The sequence below is a fragment of the Dicentrarchus labrax genome, unplaced genomic scaffold (assembly GCF_905237075.1).
Source record: "Dicentrarchus labrax unplaced genomic scaffold, dlabrax2021, whole genome shotgun sequence".
NCBI classification, from domain to species: domain Eukaryota; kingdom Metazoa; phylum Chordata; class Actinopteri; family Moronidae; genus Dicentrarchus; species Dicentrarchus labrax.
Window position 1 is genome coordinate 9,067,419 of NW_026136716.1, and position 27,628 is coordinate 9,095,046.

Below are 27,628 nucleotides of genomic sequence, written 5' to 3' on the forward strand. Positions count from 1 at the left end.
TACAGAACACATTACCTGAAGCGTGAAAACACACTGTTGGCTGGAATTACAAATGATTTAACATCGCTGAGGAGCTCTGCAGCCAGGTGTTCAACAGTAACGATTCTGAAACATATGATTCATCATCAGTATACTGTTGCTTGTTTGCAATCAATTAGATCAGTGCTTCTCAAACTTTCTACACTGCGTACCATCTCCAAGTACCACCATAACGACCGCTGTTAGAATACAATAGCGTAGGACAACCCGATTAAGCTACAGACACAGGAGGCAGGTTGAATCCTGAATGGAACTGGATCAAGAACCAGAGCTAATATGGTGGGAAAGGGGTTCTCCTGGTTCACAAAGCCATTCATTTTACCTCCGCTTACTATCTTGCATCATATTTAGGTCGGACCTAATCATGCATGTATGTGCACTCTACATACATGACTACGTAGCAGGCTGAAATTTAAACAGTATATTACAGGAAATGCAATGTTATAGTATTTTGACAGTGTTTTTCTTTTCGATTAATTTGTTTCATATATATTTCAGAGGTTTCTCCACGTACCACTATTTGAAAGGACTCTGAATCAGCTGGCTTGTACAGTCCTGGGATACTGTTATAATTCCAGGCCAATGTGGCTAAAGGGGACAAAGGAATGAGGACCGCAGGGACCAGTTCTACCTGTTTCAGATGCTCCTGCTGTGATTTGTGAGCATTACTCACAAGCAGAATATGAGTAACTCAAATAGCAGCAGTGTCACGTTTCACAGATGTCATGCAAATATTTACAAGTCCTACAAGCCTCTCACATTCTCTTGCATAAGTCACAATTATGGCTCTTGTTTCACTTAGTTTGTATGTTGTATGTATGTACGTACTGGCACATTGCCCTTATCCAGCAGGGGTAGTTAAAGCTAATTTTTGGTCCCTTGGGACAAAACGCAAATATTGCAAACGCAAGAAACGCTGTCATATTATCAGCTATAAAAAATGTATGGTGAATGTTTTAGCAAATAGTTGTTCATAACAGATAATGTAAGTCCAATATGTGTAAATTGCTCTTTTTTGGTCTCCACCAACTCCTCAGAGAAACATCTGACTCTATCTAAATGCTCTGCTGTGTTTACCACCGAGTCAGTAACTGTGTCTGCTGTTTGGTGCTGGGCAGGTAGTATACAGCTGGTTTAGTGAAGGGTTTTTTTGCGGTGCTGTGAGACTGATCCCAAAAAATTAAAGCTGTGGGCCGTGCTCTGTAGAGCTGAGGGAAACTGCAGGTTAGGGTTATGATCCTCTTTGGATTCATCAAACGAGCGTCCTTTTTCCCATTACACTGTCATTTCACCCATTAATATAAAAAAATGGATCATAGGAGCTTGAAAACTATCGATTAAGATGATGTCACAGGCCTCTTTGTCACTGAAGACATTTGGACATTTGACATGTAAGCTCAGGTGTAAATTATATACAATACTTGCACATAGCTGGTTCTGGTTCAGGGTCCTGGTCTCGTGTCTTACTGCAGCACTTAAATACAACAGAGGCATCGTTCAAGTTATTAGTAACACCTGCTGAAAATGGTGGCCTGGGACATCCAATGAGCAATTGGCTGGCACACCTGCTATTGATTAGCTTAGTTTCCAAACAACTCCACCTGCTGCAGCCGATGGTTTCAAAATAAAACCGAAAGACTGAAACTTACTCTTAAAAATAGGAGGGTAAAACATAAACTAAAAATGGTACATTACAAATCAGCATAGACAGCTTAAATGAATAAACTGTTCAAATATTTAGATTTTCTCCAAAATTAATACAAGGCTCCTAATATGATTTAAAAATGTAAAATAATAATATAATCACACATTTGGGGTTTTACTATTGCTCTTACTCATTACTCTGAAATCAATTACCACAGTAAACAGCACAGCGATCATTAATATTCAGGAAACATAGCATATTTCACTGTGCTCGCTGGGTGTGTAAAATATTTAAAAAGCCTCATGGACTTCTGCACCACTGGAGAAAAAAACAACAAATGTTTTCCTGTTTTTCAACAGGGCAAGATCGATGTCTCTGAAGGATAACTTGAAAAAGAAAATGTATTTTCTCAGTTTTCTGGTCCAAGACCACAGATTAAAGTTGTGGCCTGGCGCGTTGCTATGGCGACCACTCCGGAGCATTCAGCCTCTTCCTCATCCCGGTCCGTGAAATGTGAGTTTGAACTTCCTGAGGGCTTCTCATCACCCCCCACCCCCCCGAGGACTTTGATTCATACCAGAATGTATTCGCTGGGGAAGCGGACTTGCCATTGTTTGTTGCTATTTTATTATTCATCTCCCTTTTTCATGTTTCACTGCTCAATACTTATTCACAGTCCAGCTCTCTTCTGCTTCAAACATTACTGGACGACTAATTCAGAGGCAGATATTTATGCCAGAACCCTGTTTTTTATTAGAGTAATCACACGTGCTCTCACACACATAAACGTAAAGACATAAATCCTGTTTTACCCAATGTTTATTTTTTGTTAAATAATGGACATTTGGCATGAAAAATACTGTACGTTAGCCAGTAACCATGAAACCATGAAAAACAAGACTGCGTCATAATAATCATATCCTACCAGAGATACAGCGAAAGCAAAAACATCACAAACGTCAATAACCTCACATGTAAAACCTCTCACAGACACGTACGAGAGTGTGGTCCTGTTCCAACTAACAGACATTTACACGTTTTATAGTATCACAATGTAGCACAAGCAGGCACCAGATGTGGCAAAAAAAAAAAAGGCTTCAGCAGACCTGGAGACTGCTTTGGTAAACATTTATCGCATGTAGACGCACGGACACACACAGTTTCACCATCAGCTTCCAATGCTAATAAGAGCTAAATATATGATTTCATCACCTTGACTCTGCGCCTGCTCTTCACCTCAGCATTTCTCCCTTTGTTTACTTGCTGGAAGTTTTTTCCTCGAAGCTGAGACTCTAACTTGACATCCATGTTAACACTTAAAGTGCTCCCTCAGAAGGTGCTAAGAAGTGTCTTTAAAAGACCAACTCCTGTCTCTTCTTCCCTCAACCTTTGAGCAGGACGAGGAACAGAGAAAGACACATTTTCCCTTTTCGACAAGGACATACTTTCTTGTCAACGCTCAGGTGCAGAACCTGTAGGCCAAAACAAAATATTTAATTCTGTGCCTGAGGTGAAACTACAAAAATCTCTCTTTTGCAATTATTAATCATTCTGCAGAACAACAAAATACAAAAAAACAAATCCAATAGAGGCACATTTCACCAGCAGCCACCTAGACGTTATAAATAATTGATAAAGAACTAATTTACTTATGAGTGCTTTGTCAGTTTGCTGCTGTATGAGCAAACTTTTAATTGTAGCATTTTTTTTTAAAAGGAAGGATTTTCTGAGCTCAAGGTGAGCGGGGTGTATAATCCTACAATTAAAGTGAAAACATGAAAATCCTCCAAATTAGAGGGTTAACTAAGAGCAAAATCATAATGAGCAGCTTAAAGAGCACATCATCTGCCAGCACTGTTGGCGCTCGTAGAAACTAATAAATGAGCAGGAACGGTTTGATTCGTAGCTTTGAAAAAGTGACACAAATGTTCTTTTAAAGGGGAGCACAATTGAGTCACCGCAAACATGAGGAGGTTACTATTTCACCGCCAGAAAAGTGACATTTATGAAAGATGACACTGCAGTTTATATTTTGTACCGTCACTTCTTTTGTGTCCCGAGTCAATCGAAAAATTTGTTCCACGTGTCGTGCGCGGAGCTATAGAGTCAAATGAGGTTTGCTGTTTTTTTCCTCCCTGTGTGCGCTGCCTGAAGCACCTAATGGGCTTCTTGTTGGGGGAGGTAGAGATAAGAGAGAAACCGACTGTGTGCATGGTCCTATGCCTCCGTCTCATTTCAGTTTCAATTTACATCAGGCATTGTTCTGGGGACAGGGTAAGAATTTGATTTCTCACCCCTGGAGGGGCTTTTTTACCTTGTTTTTTAAGGAGTCTGTAAACTTACTGTGTTATGGTAGTAATCAATTCTTTCAGAAGACATTCAGAGTTACTGAGGAGAGTCTTGCAGTGGCAGAAGTGCTTCTTTATTTTTTTCAATATGGACACATCGTTCGCTGACTTAGATTCTCCACATTTCAATCGTTCAGTTCATTTTATGGAAATTGTGAACACCCAAGTATCAGATGATCAATTCATAATTGATATGTCATTCCACAGAAGTAATATTCATACTGGTTTAAATAAAACAATCTGATAGTATTTCCCATCTTTGATGAGCAAGAGTTGTGTGCAAAAGGAATTGAGTTCAGTGGGTGAAGCAAATAAAAACTTGGGCTATTAATTTAAGTTTTACGGTATTTGCTTACTTGCCGAGAGTTAGAGAAGAATATCAATGCGACTTTCGTGTCTGTATGAAGCAACAGTTTGACAGGAAACAAGGGGAAAGGCTGGGTGGGCTTTTTTCAACTTTGGACAGAGCTAAGTTAAACTAAGTGCCTGCTGGCTTTAACTTGATATGTAGCATTTAGACATTAACTTTTGCCAAACAATTTTTTACCTTATAAGTTATAGTGAGCGAGGTTACTCAGAAGTTTTTGTACTGTTCTTTCATAATGCACATGGCCAGAGACTGAGATTTATTTTGTTATTAGGTAATACATCTACAGGCTATGGAATAAGAAACAACTGTGGATTAAGAGGCTGTTCTTCATTATTCTTGCTCAGCCATGGTAATTGAACAAACTTAACAGTTTGCATTTCATTAAACTATCCCCCAATTTCATAATGTTAAAAAAAAACTTTTGAATACAAATTTAATGGAAGGTGAAAGGTGCACAGACAGTGAAATAAATCCTGACTGAATCCACAAGGCTCTCCGTTGCACCAAGTGCTGGCAAAGATATGGAAATCACTCATTGTCTCCTGCCTTAATTACAAAAGCACACACACAGAGTGGAGGCCGCCAGACAAAGTGTTTAGCGACGAGGCTCTGTTGCGATTTTTGTGTGCCAATTGTCTGTCTGCGAGCCGAACTGCCTTCCACCGCTGCCACCGCCTGTACACTGCTCTCGGACAGTGCTTGTGCCTGCAAATCTCAATCTCTGTCACCCACACGCCATTGTCATTCATGTATTCATACGCCTCTGCAATGAAAAATGATTTTTTTTTTAAAGGAGGGTGGTGGGCGGGTGATGGGGCTGGAGGGACAGGGAGTGCAAGGCGATGGGAGGACATGAAAAAGAGGACCGAACTTGAAAGTGATAGGAAATGACAGCGCAAAGCTGTCAATGTACACCGTATGTAGGACAAAAGTATTACATCACACTGCTTAACACCAATCCAGATATTTTTGTGCTGCAGAGGCAAACTATATCTTAACGGCGGTGTTAAATTATTCACTGCAACACTATCATGCGCATATTTTGTCATAAGGGAGTGAATTTATGAATGAAATCCTGAATCGTTTCCATGAGAATTTGTAATTTGTTAATTAACATAGACTGTCATTATAATAATATCTATCATTGGACAAAGACTGCCTTAACACTGTAGATGAATATATTTGGGTATTTTAAGCTAACTTTGCAGCTGCCATCTTCTCTTCAGAGTTACATGAAACCTGGCTAAACAATGTATAACAGGGCAAAAGCCTGCATAAATCATCAGTCCAAACCAAAGTAAACACATAAAATATCCCTCTGGATTAGCTACTGTCGCTAGGGGAACCAAAGGGGAGCTTATATCCAGAATTTCAAACTATTCTTTTTAAGTTCTGTCTTTCATTACTGCTTTTATTTTTATTTTTCTATTACTAATGTTACTTTGTCCTTGTTTTTGCCCAACCATTTACTTACGTACATTTTTCTTGATTCCCCTTATCGTAGCACCGTTTGAGCTCCATGCTTTAAATGGAAAATTATATTTCAATCAAGTTTGTTGTTGTTATCATTATCGTTATTTTTATTAGAGAATTGAAGAGCTCAGATGTGGTGCATTAGTGGAGCCATTTGTCATACGTTTCACAAAGGCAAAGCCATAAGATCTGCTCTGCAGGAGAGGCTCCCTGAGAAACACCTCGTTAGTTTGAGCCTGGAAACGGGGTCTTTGTACTCAGGTAATGCTCAGAGTAATTGGCAGCACTGAAGCGGAAGGCAGAGAGAGTACATAAAAAGACACCACTGATATAATTGAGCTGAAAAGGTGAGTTTGACTAAAGCTCTTTTCTGTGACATTTGTTGCAGGGGCAGACTGGAGCAACAGTCAGGTACCTTCAGCCTTTCATGGACGGACATTTTCTGCTAATTCACATCCGGATGTTAATGTCTGCATCAGTATTCAATATACATTTGTAGCAGTGGCGACAGGGGGATTTAAGTTCCGACTAAGCCTGTTTGATCACAGTTTGTGATCAGAGTGGATCAACACGAGAAAATAGCCTGATTCTGAAGCCAGGCTTTTCTTCAGATGTTTATCTTCGAGATGTTTATGTACACCTGCACCTGCCCTCATCGGTCTGAATCACAAAGTGGTGCTGCAAAAGGTTCAAAAACACCCTGTTATTACTAGGAGGCCAGTAAATTCAGCCAAATGAATTCATTTTGTTCTGCTTTGTGCAGGAAGAAGTGATGAAATATAATTCAATAAGAGCAAAACACTAAGCAAGAAAAAGCTGGACTAACTCCCTTTGATATAATTTGGTTGTAAGCAGGATTTTTTCTTGGTGCTCAAATATTTGAGGAATTTGGGACTGAATGATGATGTCCAAGTCGTTCAGAAGAATAATTCTGATAACAGAGAGAGAGAGAGAGATACCCCAACATTAAACATGAAAGGAGCAGAAATCCATACTGATTCATTACTGAGTTAATGAGTCCTCGTCGTTCAACAGTATGTCTCTGTCAAAAAATTTACCGTTGGCACAGTAACAACATGAAAACAGTATTTACAGGTACAGAAGATTCATATTTTCTGTAGTTCTTCACTTAAATGTCCGTCTGAGCCAGTGAACAAACTACCATGACAAACAAAGCCACACAAAGAGCACAGGCACTTGATGTTCTCTCCAGGATGCAACAAAGCGGATGCTGCCAATTAAACAGAAGAAAAAGAATGTCACCAAACTGAAACGCCGTAACCCCCCCCCCACCCCCCGACTCACATTCTGCAACCATGCACGCAGAATTTGAAGAAGACCTTTTAAAAAGACCTCATAAACGAGGGCAGGGATATTACTCAGCGCGTGACTCACAGCATATTAAGATGAAAAACAGAAGATTGAAAAAAAAAAAACAGGCGACCACCCAGCGCTCCTCGAGGCTCAGCAGGTGCCTGTGGTGCTGACGGTGGTGTAGCTGAACTTGGACATGGAGGTCGCCATCGACGTGGCCATGGAGGTGGCGGTGATGCCGTCTTCTCCTGCCTCCCTCCTCCTGCAACAGCAGCACAGGCGACAGAGCCGGTTGCGCCAGCAGCAGGCGAAGGTGGACAGCAGGGCCTTGCGGAAGCGCGTGTTCATGAAGCAGTAAATGATGGGGTTGACGCAGGCCGAGGAGTGGGACAGCAGTTGGATGAAGGAGATGGGCGCTCCTGAGAGGGTTCTGGAGGCCAACTTCAGGTCAAAGGCCTTCCAGGTGTTGACTGTGTACAGGGGCATCCAGCAGATGAAGAAGAGCGCCACGATCACCATCAGCATGCGGATGACTCGCCTCTTGGCCTGCAGCTTGGCTTCTGAGGCGTTGCTGCGGGGGCGCTCGCTTTTGGTCTGGGTGGCGCTGGACGAGGCAGAGAGGGTGGGGAGCTCCACGGCGGAGGAGGGTTTTTTAGACACCTGGACGTAGCAACCATCGTCGTCATCGTTCGAGCCTGCGACAGCCCTTCGAACGCCGTTCTTCTGGCCTGTGGAGGGTCAGAAAGTTTTTAGTGGCCTCCAGCACCGCTCGTGTCTGTATTTAACAAATAATTAACAATAATAATAATTGGGAATAAGAACGGGCTGTAAAGTGTGTAGGAGAAACTACAGTGAAACTCTCAAAAACACATAAGTGAAACAGTTGCTGTAATAATTTCTCTTGTTCAAACTCGCCATTAAAAAAAACCCTTCCTAATACACTTCTGATAAAAATGATTTGATATGAGACAGTTTGAGTTAGACAAATTGAGTGGATATCTCCCAAACTTTGTCTTTTTGGTACAGAATGTCCTCTTTCTGTTTCATTGGACACAAAGTAACATAGTTTTTGTAATAAATCAGACTTGATTCGTCGATCTAAGGCTTTTGAATCAAACCTTCAAATAAACCGAACAAGGACAGTGGATTTTGTCCCCAATCACTTTCACTGAAAGCACATTATGAAACGGGGGTCTTTCAATGGCAAGTGTGAAGGAGGAATTCAATTACAGCACGCACCTGGAAGTTCACCATTGTGCTGCATCACAAAGGAATAAAATGCTATGCTTATAGATTAACAAGGCTATTTCAGATCCCCTCAACCTTGATGAATCACACACAAGACTGGACTCCATGGAAACTGGTGCTCCTGATACACACAGTTACAGCAGCAGTTACAATTTAGCTGAAGGGACCATATTTCAGATCTTTTTCACTTTTCTATGGGAAATTTGAACGTAACTGAGAGGTGGTATATTTTTGGATGTAACAGGTGCAGAACCTGTGGGTAGCAACAAAATATGTCATTATCTGCTTGAGGCTAAACACCTCTCTTCGCAGTTATGTTGCATTATTTGTTTGCCTGCATCGCCTGAAAATGGGTTTTTTTTGCCTCTAAGTGCCTGTATTTAATTTGAAATAAACTGCGTCATTATGGGCAGTTGTCATGTTTGACCAGACTTTTAATAAATCCTGCTGTTTCTCTTTAATGTAATTCACTGCAGTCTCATACAGATACATAAAAAAGTGAAATAGATATTTTCATCCACACTATGAGTTAAATCAATGTGAGCAGAAAGCCTTTTTGCAGTTTGGATTGAATTTATGATGGATCTCACCGGTGGTCTCTGTGCTCTGGTTCAGCTCAAACTGAATGCCTCGGTAGAGCTCTCTGGAGATCAGACCGTAGGCTATAATCATCACCACTCCTGGGACGAAGAACAGAGTGAACAGCAGCAGCACATACCTGAAAAACAGCCAGAATGGGAAAGAGAGTCAGAACTTAATCTGAGTTGGAATCAGGCCTCAAAAACAATCAAACACATCAGAATATCTTGCTGCAGGCTTTCCTCGTGCACTTTCGTGGATGGGTTGGTGCCGTGCTGGAGGCCCTGCAGATGGTCGACCACCTCCCAACAAGCCCTCTTTAGCCCCGTGGTGTCTGGTAAAAAGGCTCTGCAGCATCCCGGGCCAGATCTGCAGATTCTCCCTGCAGGCACCTCAGCCCCCCCTGCGGTTCAACCCTCCTCTACACTTTATCTCCTTTGGACTGTTTTTATTTACCATTCGGGGCATTTATGCTGATGCCATGTTTGCATATAACTGCAGATTTTATATGCTGCTGAAAGTTTACTTATCTGCTGCTACTTAATACCTCCGCCTGTTACACCACTGTAACTCCTTACATTAGGCCGGAAACAGAAGTCTTGCTCAAAGGGTAAGTCTCACTCTGAAATCTTGCAAGGGGTGAGTTGTTGAGACGGCGGTGGAGCCTAGGGTTACGTTGCAGCCTTTACAGCCTGTCTTGCGGCTGCTGGCTGGTGGGCGATCTACTGGATCAATTCCAAAACTTTTTGTACCCATTAGTCATTTAAAATATGTACAAAAATAAATAAATACCTGAATTACCCTTCAAAATTAGCTCTCATGTCCCCTATTTTATATTGCGCTGTCACATTCGTATCTTCCCAACCTGAGGACACACAGTTTGCAGAGTTGAGGCGGGCAAGTTCGACCAGTAGGACCAGTTAGCTGCTGGAGCTCTGACACTAAGAGACAATATTTTCTTTGAGGTAGCAGGTATCCTGTTAATCCAGGGGAAGGTTTTCAACACAACCTTATCAAACTGTTCTGTTGACATATTGACAGTTAACAATAAAACACTGAATATTTGCACACACGAAACAATTGGACCTCATGGATACGACAGTGCACGCTATGTAGGAACACAACAGAAAGAAATATATTAATGAAATGACATGTTGCCAAATACACATAGTTAAACATGCTGTAATGTGACAATCTGCTGCTCCAGGCTGTGTACTTGGCTGTTTTCTGAGCATAAATGTTTCTTTTTTTTTCTTGCACGGAAAGAACAACGATCATGGCTCTCTCTGGGTGCCTGGATGGATGACGCATCAAAGAAAAAAAGTAGTGAAGTGAGTAAAGGGCAAGAAAACTGAACAAAATGTTGACGGAGGGGAATTTTCGAGCAGCACACAGAATTCAAAAGGGCTCAGAGCTGCTCGTCAGTTTCTCACCATGCAGACACAGACCTTCAACGCTGTGCAGCTTTGTTTTAACATGCAGTAAAGTGCTATGAATGAGCTGCATAAGAAACCTCTTGGGGTTATAACAGTCTCACTAGACTCACTATCAGCGAATTAAATGAACCTTTACGTGGAATGAAGGCAGACTGATAGGGAGAGGAGAAGGGAAAAGTAGAAAGAGTAAGCCATGAATGAATAAGATAAAGAAACTGTACAGATGTTACTTTGATCGTAATAAATCTTTACCATCTGCAGCCACATCCCTCTTTTGATTCATCGTAATCAGAGCACGCTCCTCTCAACCACCGATGGCCGTGGTGCACATCAGTCAGCACATGAAAGCGACAGCAGAGAGGAAGAGGCCGGGTTTCATTCATTCTCTGATATTCTAATGTCTTCCCGGGCAACCCTCTGAACTCTGCACAGCCCCTCTCTTCCACTTCTCTTTACATATATATAAAAAAAGAAGGCTTCAGTCACAGCCTCTCATCAGCTGGCTGTTTGATACTGCAGGAAATCTGTTACACAAAAGCTGTCAGGAAGTGAACACGTAGGAGTGCGGGAACACACTGCTGGTGGATATCTGTGCTTGTTTTGCCTCAAGGGGGAAACCCAGATGGATGGAGCTGAGGCGGAGGGACACATGGAAAAAACCTGGATGAATATTCACATGTAGCTCCCTCTTTGGACTGTTCCCACATCACCTGAATGCATGTTGCAATGTTTTTAGGAAATCTTTTAGCGATGAAATTGTGAGAGAACGTTAAAATTGAAAGGGTTTCTGTCCCTGCTGCTTAAAAAAAAAAAAAAAAAGCTGCTTCTTCTTACATAAGAGAAGAGAAGAGTTCGTAAGAATGTCGATACCTTATTGTATTTAGTGTGCACTCAGAGCAATAAACTTAATGAGCAGCATCAGTGGTCATCAATATACGGTCCAGCCCCTTGCCTGAGAGGAGAATGACTGCAGGCGCTACTCCTCTCATATATACACATCAAAATAATTTTCTTAAGTCTGAGGTTGAAGAAATTCATATTATAATAGCACAATAAATGATACTAAATATTCTTGCAAACAATCAAAAGAAAGCTGTGAAGCAGGCAACAAATACTTAATGCTGATGTGATGTCACATATATAATTAAATGTAGAAGAATTGTAGGTTACGTGTGCACTGTAAGCCTTATAATCTAAGTAGAATGAAATGTTTATCAGAAAACGTGGTTGAGACATTCATAGACCAGAATTAGTCCACTAATATCTGCACTTTAGTCCAGAATGACATAGGATGTTGATCAGTGCACGGATCGGAAACCTCAGACTCATACAGGGTCTGGTCATATTAAAATTCTATTGTATCTAGTGAGTTAATTTGCTTCAGTGAATGAGATTATTCATCCTCCAGTCTGCGTAAAACTGTCCATGAAGACACCATGCATAAGAATAATTACGCATAACAATCTAAAATCATTAAATTTGACTTTGACTTGACAAAACTGGTACATTAACCACTTTATGGCTCCTACGTCTCTGCTCATCATTTCAGACTGCGATTTCAGTCTAAAAATGGATGCTTCGGTAACTCTATGCTCTGCTTCATTATGTGCAAAAAAAAAAAAAAAAAGGTGCCAATTTCTTACAGAGAGATGTCGATGAGAAAGGTGTTATCTCCTTCCAATCTGGGTTTTAACCCCTAACCGCTGCGTAATTTAAATGACGGCCATGATGGGTGAAGGAGAAACTGTGAATTAAAACTTGAAAGGACCTCGTACTCTGTGACACATCTGGACTTTTGACATCTGAGCCCAGACTTTCTTCCTCCTCCTCCTCCTCCTCCTCCTCCTCCTCCTCCTCACCGAGCAGACTAATTAACTGGTCTCCCACTGCCTCTTCTTTTCCAGAGAAGCCTTACAGTTTGATAGGCAGTCGGAGAAAAAGAGAATTCTTCGGAGTGTTCGACCACAAAAGGCTGTCAAGTAGAGCGATGTACAAGGTTTTGCCATATTCCGCTTCTTCTTCGTATTAATTGTGCCATCCCGCAGGACCCGAAAGTTGTTTATTATGGACACATATATGAAAATCCCTGAGCGGTGTATCCCAAGATGCTCAAACATATCTTATCCTTAACTGCCTATGCATCTACTTGGGGAGCTTTTTAACAACAAAGCAGCATTTATTGGTCCTCAGAGGCGCGTACATGAATGAATGACTTTCCTAACACTGAGCAACCCAGACCGCAGCCTGCGATCGCTTCTCTCCTGGTGTTTTTGCAAAAGCTTTACTCTTCCATCCTTTCCAGCGTACAGTCAGGAGCAGAGAAAACAATCAAAATGCTACCATGAAGCATCATGCGGTATCTTTGTAATGATGTAGTCTGTCCCAGCTCCTCTGATTTTTTGGTTCGAACCCTGCTATGCTAGAAAACGGATCCATTTCAAACCCTCTCTAATTACGCCTTAAGAGTAACTGCCTGGTCACCTTTCTCATCATAAAATAAAAGTCTCCAGCTTAATGATTTAATTTATTTTCCAGACACCACCTCTGGAACCACCTTTACAGCTGCAGCCCAGGGGTTCAAGCCTGAAAGGGCAAGAATTTATGAGCCCTCGCTCCATCATTAGCTATACTCTGTATGCCTCACATATTTCTTGCTGGTTAGGTAGAGAGAGAAAGGCCCAGTCACACCAGCAATTCAAATTTCACAATCGATTTTTTATCTGAATGGAATCACCATAATAAAGGTTTTCACCTGTGGAGGCGAAGTAAATCTACACAAATCTTTTGTGTCTTGACAGTGCTGACCTTTGAGTTCAAAATGGCAGAAGCTGTTGTAGCTTATTAGCCGTGTTCCACAATCCACTTATATTTAGCCTCCTCTGTTAGAAAGAAAGCGGTTCAAGGAGGAATGGTTTGCAGATATTTATGAGACAGGAGTTAATGGTACTAATATGTCTTTTAAATAGCTTAGTAACTTATTGTCCCATGAGCAACTTAGCTAACAAACAAGCTAGGGAGACTCAAGACTAGAAGGTATTGAGTATATATAATATATAGTATTGAGGTTTGGTAAAATATAAATGAAAAGGCGTCAGTACTCAATGTATAATGTCTTTTCGCAGTAACTGGCCCAACGCGAGTCGTCCCCATGTCACCAATTCATTGTGCAACTTCTTGGGTGACCGGGCTTTCACTCTGATTCTCCTTTAACTGCTTTATACTGAGTGTTGGCTTGTGACACAAACTATAAGCGATATATATACACACACTATACACTTTATCATTGCCAAGAATACTGGAACGCTGGGATCCATTTTACAGATACACATGTAAGATAGGCCATTAGCATTGAATGCATTATGTTCCACATAAGTTACAGAAATTATACAAAGTGAAAAACATGAATTAACTTGAAAAATTACAAACACACAGCGTGATAGAAAGGCTGTTTCAATGTACTGCTCGGGGAACCTCAGAGGCACTGAGGATTTCTGCAGGAAATTTGAGCTATATTACCAAAATGACCAAATCCGCATTCAATCTATTCTCCAACTGTGAGCAATCAGTAGAGAGTGAGCTGCTCAAAAATGAAGTTAGTTTCTGCTTGTCATGGTAATGCATATGTAAATTACACAACTACACTAAATGTAAATCAGAACACATTTGTAACTGAAGCTGAGCAGATTGTATTCAATTCACTAATTGACTCCGACTATTCATCTTGTCCTCACTCATCCCTGTTGAGGTTATGGAGGCACGTCCACAAAATTATTGTCATGCATGTGAAATCTTTAAAAAGGTTTTCACAGACTTTGTGCAGAGTTTGTCCATTCAGACAGGCAGCTGTCATTACAGCAAGCCTCATCACCCAACAAGTCATGCATGCGAGACAGATGTTTTTTCCGTCTAACATTAAAATCAGATTACAGAAATGATTGATGAACTAATGAATGACAGGGCTTTCCTTTATCTGGGTTTTTTTTCACTTTTTACTTGCTTATTATAGGATATTATGTTATTCTTTTAATCAGTTTGAATTAAGAATAACTACATGTACGTTGCAATCTCATAATAACAATATATTAGTATGAATGTGCTTCCCTGACAGGAAGTAGTCCCACCAGTACTTACCAGGTCTGTTCAACTTGCTGGCTGGGCCAGTCCAGGCGACACATATGGCCCACAGTACCGTTGGTCTTGGGAAAAGATCTAAGGACACTGAACACCGGGTAGGGCACCATGATTAACAGCGACACCACCCATGTGGCAGCGATGACGCGATAGGCGTGGGATCGGGTCTGCCACGAGCGGGACTTCAGCGGGTTGCAGATGGCGCTATATCTCTCGATGGCAATGGCCACGAGGCTGAAGGTGGAGATGCTGACGGAGATCCCTGCAGAAAGAAAAGACAGGCAACGAGAAAACACTTAGAAACTAGTCTGTTACCAAATTTCAGTCTAGTATTGACTCATTTTAGCTGTTTAAGTAGTGTACAGTGAGTTTATCAGATCTTTTTCTGAGGCTGACCATGACTGACATGACATTTCTGCTTCAGAGTAAAAACAAAATGAAGAATATAATCTACCTCCTCTCAATAGTGCAAGCATCTCTGCAATAATCCAGGACACTAGGTCTCTATAAGGTTTAACACAAGTCAAATTCCTTCAGAGACAATCCAAGGCCAAGTTGTATTTGCATTTATGAATATGCATAATCTGCAGAGGGGTTCAGTCAGTGCATAGAGTTCTGAAGGTGAGCTGGGGAGAGACAAATAGCATTAATAAACCCATACCTAGCAGCCACAAAGGAGCCCCCCAGGAATAAATTAAACCACACTGATCCTCTGTCGCTACGAGAAGCTACAACCTCAATCCACCGTTTCGCTGTCACATAGTAATCCCCATTCATTGTTCCTTTAGGACGGAAGAACGTATCCTGTCTAAACCATAGCTTTGCATTATCATTCAAGGGAGTCAGTCATTATGTATACTCCTATGAACATGGTGCAATTTAATCTACAGGAACCTTATTAAGTATTTGAGTGGCGGACTGCTCTATGGCTCGGCTGAGAGCAGACGTTCCTCTGTGGGATCAGGCTTTGGCAACGGTCTCTCCTGCAAACCAATGATAAAATCTTAGTTACTTTCCTTTGTGATAAGCTTTGTTATTTGAAGCTAAAAGATATAGGATTTAGTGTCTATTATCAAGTGCAAAACTTAAAAGAAATGTGGATTGCAACCTGGTGAAGAAAGACAACTGTGTGGATATTCGGAGTGGGATTTGATGTGGAGTCAGATAGAAGCAGGAGAACGGCTTTATCTTATCCTGCGCTAACAGAACAAAGGAGCTGAGTTGTAGGGATACTCTGGAACAAAGAGAACATAATTGTCAGAAAAAGACGTCTGAATGCCTTTTATGCTCCGTGAGCAGTCGGAGAGACTCCGCTGTGCATTATTAAAAGCATTTCAGCTCTTTGCAAGAAGGGCAATTTTTTTGATCGCTGCTACGATGACATTAAAACCAGACAGGATCCTACATCAAACCAAAGATAGTTACATATTGTAACTCTAATTCTATGTTCACTGACACAGCCGTCAACCTGGGCTTGGAGGCTTAGCACAGGGGTTTTCAGTACTGCATGAGACAAAAGAGACGGGTACATGGCATGTTCTAAAAACAACAGGAAGTTAGCTGTTTCAGTTTGGCCCACTTTTCGATCTCTACGACTCTGTGTTTACCAAATTTCAATAAAAAAAAAAACCACTCTTTCTCCAAGTTATGATGCATGTATTTTTAGATTCAGTGGGACTTAACAATTTCCGGTTATATCGTTATATCCAGTGTCAGTTATCATCCAGAATTAATGTCCATATATCGAAAAATCATAGTGTAAAATACATTACTTGTATATCCAGAACTTGCCTGAGAATCATCACGGTTTTAAGTATACTTCGGTATCAAGGGAATTCAGTGACAGCTGCCTGTACATCCATGGGTACACTGCAAACAGGAACTGCTAATAGCTAATTCGGCATACTTCTACAAAAAATATGAACAAATATAGACAGAAAACAGAGCTTTAGTTGAACCCACGACATAACTCACCGAATCCCCAGCAACATTATAGGGATTGTTTACATCTACCTACACTTAGACCATTGTTATCGACGAAATAGAAGTAAAACAAAGAGTAATATTAATATAAGCTTTTGTCAACTGTATATACAGTATACCCACACCCATATCTAACTGGGCTCTAAAATTATGTATTTATGTGTTCACTCCACCTGTCATCAAAGAACAAGTGTTACAATTTCTGTTTTTGTCATAGAGCCCTTGTGTCTGTAGGCTCAGTCTCGTCCTGATCGACTGCTGACCACCGCACACAACCGGTCAGCTAGAAGAACCACCTCCAGCTCTGGCTGAGCAGAAGGCGGTGGGTGGCACAGTCAACGCACACACCGGTACTGTAAGAGTCTCGCACAATAAGTCTCTCACACCCACACATCTCTTTCAAGTGCTAACACAGACACAGAGAAAGACCGAATCACACACACACGGGGGGGTTTCTTTTGTTGATGCTTGAAGGCGGTCATGCCCAGCCACAGGGCCTGCTTACAATGATTGTGGAAATGAGGTACACAGACAGGTAGGGATTTCGGTCTATTTCTCTCTTCTATCCAGCATAGAAGGGAGGAGGGATGGTCAAAAGGAACAATAAAAGTAGGGAGTACAAGAAGAAAAGGAAGAAGCACTGTTTATATAGCAGCTCTGTAAAGTGATTTACTGAGCATACACACACAGTAGGATTACAAGATAAAGGGAATTATAAAGAAAGCGGTAAAAACAACTGTAGGTAAAATGCAGATAAATATTTTAAAAGAAACACTATTCAAGGCCTTTGCATGGAATTACATTTTAATGGAAGTTGGAAGAATTTTTGGGAAACAGGCTTAATTGCTTTTTGCAGACCTAGACAATAAGATCTATAGTATTCTCATGTGCAGTAAATATGAAGCTACAGCCACAAGGTGGTTATCTTAGCTTAGCATCGAGACTGGTAGCAGGGGAAAACGTACTCACCAACGCCTCTAAAGTTTAATAGTTAACATATAGGACACTTACATGTTACATCCCTATAGAAACTGCAGCAAAAAAAATCAAATAAACATATTTAAATGTGAAAGTATTCATTAATAAAGTTATTTTAAAGACAACAATGATTTTGCGAGGCTGAACTCATGTAAGGTGCTGTTATCATTAACAGGGAGGCGTGTTTTAGAAACAGGAATGAAGGAACAGCACAGTCATCTTCGCCACCAACCAGCATAAAAACTGCATGAGGAGTCAGGCTATATTGCCTTCTTATGGGGCCAACCACCATAATGTAGAATTAGCTCATTATATTTGGCTGAACACGTGTTTATGCGCAATTTCTCAGTGCACAGACACATGAGAATGAGTGACTCAGCCTACGGAGCCCCATTAGAGGGTGAAGCCTGCGTGAAATAGAGCCACAGGTTTTCAAGTGAGTGATGTTTTCAAACCCTACACTTATGAAGACTGATAGCTGGGAGGTTGTGCACATTCATACTGAGAGGAAGTGCACTTCCAGGTGATGTATGGCACTGACGATGGGGATTTGAATTGATAACACAGTTACAGTAGGCAGACAGCACAAAGAAATTCATAGCAGACCGATGTGCTTCTTTGTCTGAGGGATCAGATTCTTGTCCACGAGCACCAGGCCAAAATACATCAACCCTTTCAACATTTCAGTCCGGGTCTACTTGACCATCTGTTTTATTACTGCCAGGGAACACTGATCTGAGATTAGCAGCAGTACTGCTGGAACAATTTGTTGGCCCTCTAAAGAAGAGTTATGAAATCTTGGTGTAGTAAAACACACTTTAAACTATAATGCAGCAGCTGCATGTAGATCATGCATTAATACTGTATGGGCACTGAGCAACAGTGCATTAAGACACAGCTGCCTTGTTCCTCTAACTTGTGAAACTATCTCAGCAAAAAATGCCTCAAGACCAGTGAAAGCCTTAAACCTCACTTTACATATGACATTTAAATACAATCAGCCCGTTCAATATAACTGCTGCTGGCGTTGCTACATTTTCTGTGCCTATATAAAACGGAGCGGACATTTCCTATTATATGCACGTCTCGTGGGCCTCAGTTATTTCTGTATTGTTCATCATAGTTGAGTTTTCAGACAGCTGCACTGATCAAAGCTTCACTCCAACACTCGGTGCAATATTGAGAAGTTAATGTCTGAGGAGTGATTGTGGACAAGGTGCTGCCAAGGTAATTACCAGTCAACTAACCAACTAAATGCTCACATTTTGCCCCAGCGCTGTATCTTCCATTCTTGGGATGAAACAGAAGCTCTAATCCTTTCTCTTGTTCATTAAACCCGAGGCGGGCGAACGCTCAAACACAGTAGGCTGCTTGATAACTGGCTTTTGAATGAATCTGTGAAGTTTGGAGTCGAGGGTCTCTCAGCGTTCCTCAACCCGGGAGAAGAGATTTACATTCCTCACCTAATTCTCCGAGTGTTTGGTTGAATGTTGCCCTAAAGAAGGCTAAAGGCGTAAAAACTTAACAAACTGAATTAATGTGTTATAGGTGCCAGATGTCCCTGCAGCCAGTTCTGTAAAAGTTTGCTAGAAGCCATGAAAATCCAAATTCTAATACATTATGCAACTGCACCTCGGGGGGAGCTGTCAGACTGAGCTGGTAAGTTGGTTGGTAATTGCATCATATGACCAGCAACAAAAAACACAAACATGGATACATAAATGTGATTGAAGACGGCACACACACACACACACACCCAGAATATTACAACATCGATCTCGTAACTGCCACCCAAACCGTACAGAGCTATGATTCAAATGATTATTGAGCTAGAGGCAGATGGATAGATCTATGGACGGACTGGCGAATAGAAGGATGGATGGTGTATTACATGTCTAATGACCGTGTGCTAACAGATGCGTTTGCAGACGAGGTTTGCCGCACAATCAATGGGCTAGGATAGTCGCAATGAGCCTGCGTATTGATTGGTTCTGGCTGATAAACGGCCTGGCTCATGGGAGGCTCAGATCAGACGCTCGGAGACGGTTTGATAGATGTGGGTAGGTGATGGGTTTTTACATGCAGAAGCTGATATTTGTCAGTGAGCATTTATATGATATTTTGCTCCAAATCATTCAGTTTCATGTCAAGACGTACAGCAAGTCTGTGGTCCCTCCACAGGCAGCACCACATGTTTTATTGTTAGGGCTAAAATCCTATGACTTGAGACCCAACCCAGGATCTGTACGGGTCCAGATCCACGTCAATCGTACCCCGTTCTATTACCCCAGTGTGATTAATATTATTATATTAATCTGGATGTATTCTACCAACTTTTTTGGCAAGGAGGATGAATTATATATGCATCATCGAAGAGAAGGCTACTAACTTTAGACACAAAGTTACTGGTTGACAACTCAAGTTTGGGTCCAATACTTTTCTTCATGGGTCTGGGTCCCAGCTTTCAAATAATAGACAAGTCCTGTTCGGTTCTGGGTCTCGGGCATGTAAGACTACTACTAAACACTAACACACACACACACACACACACACACACACACACACACACACACACACACACACACACAGGTTCTTAAAGTTAAAAATAATTACATTCAGCCCTCTGATAGGCTGGTAGATGGGTAAGTGCAGAGAAAGAAACAGTCAACCTTTGACAGAAAAATTATAGGCATAATAACAGAGAAATTACACATCTTGTCAAACAAGATACAGACAGAGGAAACGCCTAAATAAGTTGCATCATTAGCGAGCCTATTCTAGAGCCCAGCTCGTACATACATCACAGCTCCGGATGAAGCTCCTGCCTGTCACCTTCGCTGCACCCTTTCTTTGTCTTCGGTTCATCTGGACACGGTTGCTTGATAAAACCAACATGCTCAACCCCGGTACGGGGGTTGATAAATTTCACTGTCCCACTTTCTTGTGTAACTTAATTCCTGGTGGGCCCCCATCCTGGTGCTGCTGATCTGATACACCTCTTTCATCATCATTTGAGATCATTTTAATTCTAACCTAGACAAATGAATTAATCATTGTTGTGCAGAGAAAATAAAATGTTGTTGCAGTTTTTAGGTAGCTGAGTCGGGATGTAGCATCTATCACATTTGCAGCGGAGGATTTACTAGTCATTATTCACAGCTTAATAAAAGGCTGCTGTTTATATGGTTAAGTGATTCATCATTCATTATCAGTTGAGCTACTAGTTGCAGCCCTTACTTTGACTGAAATTAGTATGAGTATAAGACAAAGCAACAACAAAAAGTTTGCATTTAAAGTTCGAGGCAGCTGGCCCTCCTGCCCTTCTCTTCCTTATCACAGCTCAGAGAACCCAGTAATTGAAAAGGAGATTCAGCGAGCCTTGTCTCACAGATGGTGCATCACATTTCTGAGACAATAATGGGAATGTGGACCTCGTCATTCAATAGCTCTTCTCAACCATTCAAAGCTCAAAGCTCAAAGCGAAGCGAAGAGACAGAAGTAGTGCAGCAGATCTCAGTTTCTTCGCCGTCCCCTTGTGCTTCAGTCTGACTCAGGTCTCACGTGGCACCTCGACTCTGGCCTGACGGGAGCCAGCTCATCGCTAAGTCACACTCCTGAAGATGTGTGACTGTTCGAGCACTTTCAGCAGGATGGTTACGTTCTGACAGGCAAAATGAAGCCCAGAGAAAAACCTCTCTGAAAGACAGGCTCTTGTTAGATATCGAGCAATTTTCAGGCAGGATTCTTAAGCTGGGGCACATTTTCTGATCGGCTGCCAGCCGCAAAAAAAAAAGGCCAGATTTCTGTCTTAGTGCAAGAAAAACACCTATCAACTCAGTCACGACCGGAAAAAAATCATCTGAAAATTTTGATTTCTCGTTTGTTCTTGTCAGTTCCATTTAGCTTGACTACAGCTTGTTGTGAACATTTCATTTAAACATTAAATGGAGAAGCAATAAACGCATACAAGTGAGGTTTTTGGTGTTTTCTCCTAAATGCAACACTTTTGATTTTGTTCCCCCCCTGTTTCCAGTCTTTATGCTAAGCTAAGCTGACTATAGCTTCATAATTACCGTACACACTTGAGAGTGGTATCAATCTTCTCATCCAACACTCCACAGTTTGATCTAATCTCCACCACTACGAACGCTAATAGTGGTCAACGTTTGTAAGACACGGAAGAAAGGCAGTCTAGGATTTGTCATATTGTAAAATGGTAAAAAATAATGTTTACGAAATTGCAGGCACATAGTGGTCACAAGCAGCAGATGTCAACCTACACAACATATTCTTGCTTCCAGGGTATACAGGAAGTTAAAGGACGACATATTGCAGCAGAGCTTTTCCCTTGTTTCTATGAAACGTGAGGTGGACACAAAGACTATCTTGGTTTGAATTCAAATAAATGTGTGATGCTATAGTTTGTCTTTAAATGTGGACTAAACCAGATCTATAGCAAGAATGAGCCTTGTGACTGCTGAGATAACTGACTCGATAATAGCGCAATAAGTTAGGATTTTTACTGCTCCCAAAGAAAAATGGCTTTATTGATCAGTACCCAGCACTCAGTGATTACTTTGCCAGCTGGACAGATTTATGGCTTCCTAAATTCACTGCTCAGTTCTGAACCAAAAACTATTCACACCAGTCCATCGCTGGTTAAACTTCATTATATTTTATTTAAATACTAAAGCTCAGATCTGAAGTGAAAGAATTCATACTCACCCATAAAGTAGGAGACGGTTTTGCACATGGCGCCTCCGAAGATGAAGTCCTTCAGGATGTTGGGGATGAGCGTGAAGGGCATGCAGAAGATGGCCATCATGAGGTCGCTGACCGCCAGCGACAGCAGGAAGGAGTTGGTGACGGTCCGCATGCGCTTGTTCAGCATCAGGACCACGATGATCAGCAGGTTGCCAAAGACGCTGAGCAGGAAGATGAGCGAGTAGAGCAGGATGCGCAGCGAATCCATCTCTGACAAGAGAGGGGACATCATTTATAAAATCTGTTTTTGCAGCTGATCAATTAAAGGAAGGAAACACATTTGCACAAGTGAATTACCAAGTACGCATCCTTGAATTAATGGAACACACTGAATGAATGTTGTCTGCCCTCTACAACAGAAAATATTAACTTCATCAAACCCTCTCAGTGTGCTCATGTGGGTACTTTTTCTTGACAACCACGTGTTTAATGTCACTGGGAACAGCAATAAACAAAGAATAAGAAGTGGAAGAACAAATAAAAGTGGCAGAAGACGAAGACTGATGCATTAAATGAACTGGCTGGCTCACAAAAGACTTCCACCAGACTAATAAAAACCAAAACAAGTTTAAAAAAATTCTGTTTTCTTCATCTGTATGCAGTGCTTTTCTTGTAATCATTCCAGCAACCCACGCGTTAAATGACATAAGAAGACGAATTAAAAAAAAGTGCAAGAAAACAAAATAACAGCGATACACGAAGAGAACCGACAAGGTTGTTCACCTGGGAAATAAGACTCTGGGCACATAAACAACACCAACGTCTATTACAAGACAGAATAACTTCACATAATCAACATTTTAAATTGTGCTAGTGTCAATATTTTCCTGCTCGCCCCGTGAGCCAAACGATAATTGAAATAATAACACTGACAGGAAAAGATGAAGACAAACAACATCATCAGTGCTGAACAGACTGTGCCAGGTGGTAACTTGGGAATATAACTGGAAAAACAAGATCAAAATTAAACAGTTATTGTTTGCATCATTATCATCTTTCTTGGTACTCTCTGTGTTTTCTTTCTGGTTTATGTCTATACCCCATTAAATGACTGAAATACAATTGATAGAAACGGGTGCGGGACCAGGGGTGGCACAAGCCCCCCTGGAGTCTCATTAGCCACCCTTGGTGCCCCCCTGCCAGGAGTCAATAGGTGATAGTTAGTTGGCTTATTAGTATCATAGGACTGGAGACACTGTATGATGTGACAGTAACATTACTATTATTACAAAATGACTACAAAGATGCAAAATGACGACAATTAGAAAATTATTTGAATTAGAATATTTAAAGTTTAAATTTGGCATTCAGTTATTGCACAGAATGAACAATGTAACTATCAATTATATTATATTATATTATTATAGAACTATATAATGTACAGTTTATTATTGCTAAGAACCAGGGCCTCCAATCATTCATTTTACAAATGAGGACCCTGGCCCCTCCATGAAACAGTTTCTAAATTCGCCCCTGCATAGAAATAGTATAACATTTTCTATGCTCGACGATCACCTGACAGATAAAACTAAGAATGAAGCAGTCTTCTAAAATAAGTGTTTATGTGTTTATGTTTTCCTTCTTTCAGCACTGCCATACAGCTGAGCATCAGCGAGAGCAGGACAGCCCAGCCGGAGGGGTTTTAGGATGCTCTCTTCACTCACACCGGCCTGTCAGAGCGAGTCAGTTTGACAATGAGAGTATCTAACAGGACAAGGTCGGGGCAGGCCATGTGCTGCGCTGACTGAGTCCTCTGATTAAAGACAGCTACATGGGACAAGGAAAGGTCTACAGCAGAGCCTGCAGACAGCGCACCACACATCACCTTAAAGGCAAACACACACCCCTCATTAGGAGTGCAACCAGGACACAAACAGCACTGTATGTTTATGTATAGCACTATATAGTCTATATAAACTGTAGTTTTATTATCATGACATAAGAAATGTTGCTGTCACAAAACATATCTAATTATCATCCTTAATGTTAAACAGGAAGGCTGCATTACAAACTGGGAGCGTGGAACAAGATTTAATGTGTTAGATTAATGAGCTATAGAGGTTCTGCCAGGCAGAGAGAGCCAGGATAGCTGTTTCCCTCTGTTTTCAGTCTTTATGCAAAACCCAGCTAACTGGCTGCTGGCTCCAGCTACATAGTTGAGTGTTCTCAATCTTCTCATCTAATTCTCTGCGAGGAAGCCAAAATGTTCCCATAATGTTGAACTATTCCTACTAGATTAGAAAAGGTCAGGCTGCTCCACAACTTAAATTACACAGAAAGGCTCAACAACAGGTCTACAAGGACTGTATCCCTTAGAGAACCAGCTCCTTCAGCCAATTATACTTCTCTTTAAAAGGTCCAGTGTGTAACACTTTTGCTTCTTTTTTTTCCCCGCATGTTTCGTGGCCACCGTCTACAGGTTTGGTTGTGGCGAGGGGTTTTCAGTTGGTGCCAATGAATCCTACACACTGGTCCTTTAATCAAGTACATTACCAACTCAAATAAGAGACCACTTATCACCCCTTCACAAAAAGGGAGACTACATAACTTTGGTAAAGAAGAAATAACACAGTACACACACACACATGCTCAAGCCTTACGTGGTCTGATTTGATTGTTTATTTGAGGGCTCCTTCTCTCCAGTAACAGTCCCATGCTGCAGCAAACATTATATACTATTCTACTTTTAAAGAAAATAACAGCAGCTTGTTTGAAATAAATAGAAATATGTTGAGGAAATCTCTGAAGCCGTAGCCAATATCACTTATCGGACAATCTTCAGAGGAACTCTGCAGCAAAGATAAAAGTAGATGAGGTCTGGATTTGAACCCAGGACACTGCAGGATGCATGTTAATCACCTCTGTCACCTGAGAGACGCAGTTGCCCTCAACTGCAAATATAAATTATTCTTTTGATAAGAAGATCCTCTGATAGCTTCGAGAGTAGTTTCATCAGCTAAGGGACTGACACCACGGCCAAGTTAATATAAGCAGCATCCACCCTGTTTCAGTCCCTGGAAGATGAATCGGCAGCGCAGGTGACAAGTTTGACATGAGTTTTTGATTTACACAGCAGCATTACAGGATGTGAGAGAGGCATAATGGGTTTTAACTTTTGAGTCTTCCTACACAAACAACAAGCAGCGAGCCCCCACTGGCTCAGCAGCTTCTATCGTGATAGATTCTGTGCGATCCAGCCGAGTGAAAATGGAATTATCTATTCACTGAGCACCAGTTGTACGTTGGCTCCCCTGAGCCTAACGACAGCAGGACGATTCACTTTGGTTCCTTTGACCCTCTCAACTGCTGCGTTCAAATCCACAGGCAGCCATAAATACAGCACAGATAAAAGGCGTTCACCTCGTGCGCGGAGGTTGTTGAAGTGGAACATTTTACGCATGACCCAGGGATAGGAGAACAAGGAAGCTTATGTTAGGATTGTGTCTATTTATTTAACCTCTATTCCTATTGTGTATCCTACTGGCTGCTGCTATTCAAACTCTAATTATGTTTTCCCACAAGGATCATTAAAGTTTCATCACTTCTATATCTTCAGAAGGAGGATTAGCACGACTTCATATTGACAGCAAGTCGTTTGAAAGTTTTGTCATTTATCGGGGGACGTGGAGGAAGAGGGCTTGTCATGGATTGACTGATGGAGTCGGATCTTATTATGATACATGAATAAATTGGTATAAAAGAAGATTGATAATGAGCAGTAATAATCTTAGAGGTGATTTAACTGAGATGCAAAAAATTGCCACAGTTCTGAACTATCCTTTTAATCACAACTTTGCCACAAGGCTGTATTTCATACTCCTGTTAGATGATGAAATGTTAGAAATGACTGTCAGCTCTGTCCAAATCTGATGTTACTCCTAATTACAAGTGAGCAGAAAGCCCTTTGGAATTGAACCTGTGAAGCAGTCGACATGAGTCAGGAAATTAGTTCTGAACTTACGAGAATCAGCAATTAATTCCCTCTTCTCAAGTACCGCTCAAGTAAGCAGTATTGTCTCTGCAACATCTAAACCAGGGCTGCAACTTTTTCATCGTTGATTAATCTGTTTATAATTGTCGTAGTTAATTGATTACTAACTGATAACTGTCACGGCTCAGGAAACGCAGGATTGGACCCAAATACGAGACAGCAGCAGGATGACGTTAGTGACTTAATACTGATGCAGCGTACAGGCCAGTTTACCTGCTAGGTAAACAGATACAGGTGCAGCAAAAACAAAGCAAAGAACCATCAAGGCAACAAGGGAGAACGCAACCAGGATGAACTGACAACCAGGACCAATGAACGCACACACTAAGTACACTGAGGGAGAGGATAAATAAACAAAGATGAAATCGGGGCGGGGCAGAAAAGTAAAGGGAAAACAGTCAAATACAGGAAGTTAATTGTTATGGCAAAGAAATACACAGGTTTGATTGCCATTAAGGACACAAACAGAGCATGTTGGTGCAGTCAATGAAACATAACATTGTTTGTATACAAGAAAACACCACAGTGTAGCTTTAACCTATATATACATATATAGGGTTAACCCTAACATATATATATATATATATATATATATATTATATATATATATATATAAATTGGTCCAATATAATTACATTTCCAAGTACTATTCTACTTGCCATTGTTTCTTTCATTAGGAAAACATGTTCTGATTAGAAACAACTTTCGGTCACTAAGTCAGAGACAAGAAAGAGAGAAACAAACTTGAAGGACAATATCGTCTCTCAGTGACAGGGCAGAAACGGTATAACTGACGGTACACTCACACAGCATTAAGACAATCTCCATGTCATCCCACCTGATCAGATGATTTTGGCAGGAAGGTGAATAAAAACAAATCAATCTCTGTAACTTTAGCCAAAAATAATGAACTTGTCTGTGTCCTTTGCTGTAATTTACCTTCTATGGTGTTTATCTGCTACACAGCATGTGAAAAAAACTGGCTGAATTCAAGTCAGTCCAGACTGTGTTTTGAAATTGATTCATTTTTCTCTGAAAGGCTTTCCAAGCACAAGGACCTGCTGGATATTACATATAAACATTTGTTTCCTTGTAACCATTCTTGGTTGTGTTTTGACTCTTAACTAGTAAACACTCCAAATTGTGAATAAACTACTACAAACATGCTTGCTATGAATGTTTCCTCAGGATGGAAAGCTGCTTCGAATGCCCGATTTGTGTCCACCCTGCCAATAAATCACCATCTTACATCCCGGAGCACTTAAAAGCTCTGGCTTTAGTCCCTATCCATCTTTTTCTTGTTGCTTCTCTTCAGATAGCAAAGGTAAC

At 41.1% G+C, this 27,628-nt stretch overlaps 1 protein-coding gene across 1 annotated transcript in view; it reads right to left on the bottom strand.

Annotated features, from left to right (window-relative positions):
* Window positions 1–2,485: 2,485 nt before the first annotated feature.
* Window positions 2,486–27,628, bottom strand: part of cckbra (cholecystokinin B receptor a) — a 31,567-nt gene continuing 6,424 nt past the window's right edge. Inside the window, exons 2-5 of the mRNA XM_051428047.1 lie at window positions 22,270–22,518; window positions 14,584–14,845; window positions 9,028–9,155; window positions 2,486–7,917 (exon numbers count right to left, since the gene is read on the bottom strand). Coding sequence (XP_051284007.1) covers window positions 7,340–7,917; window positions 9,028–9,155; window positions 14,584–14,845; window positions 22,270–22,518 — 1,217 coding nt within the window. The 3' untranslated portion in view covers window positions 2,486–7,339. The remainder of the gene's footprint in view (window positions 7,918–9,027; window positions 9,156–14,583; window positions 14,846–22,269; window positions 22,519–27,628) is intronic.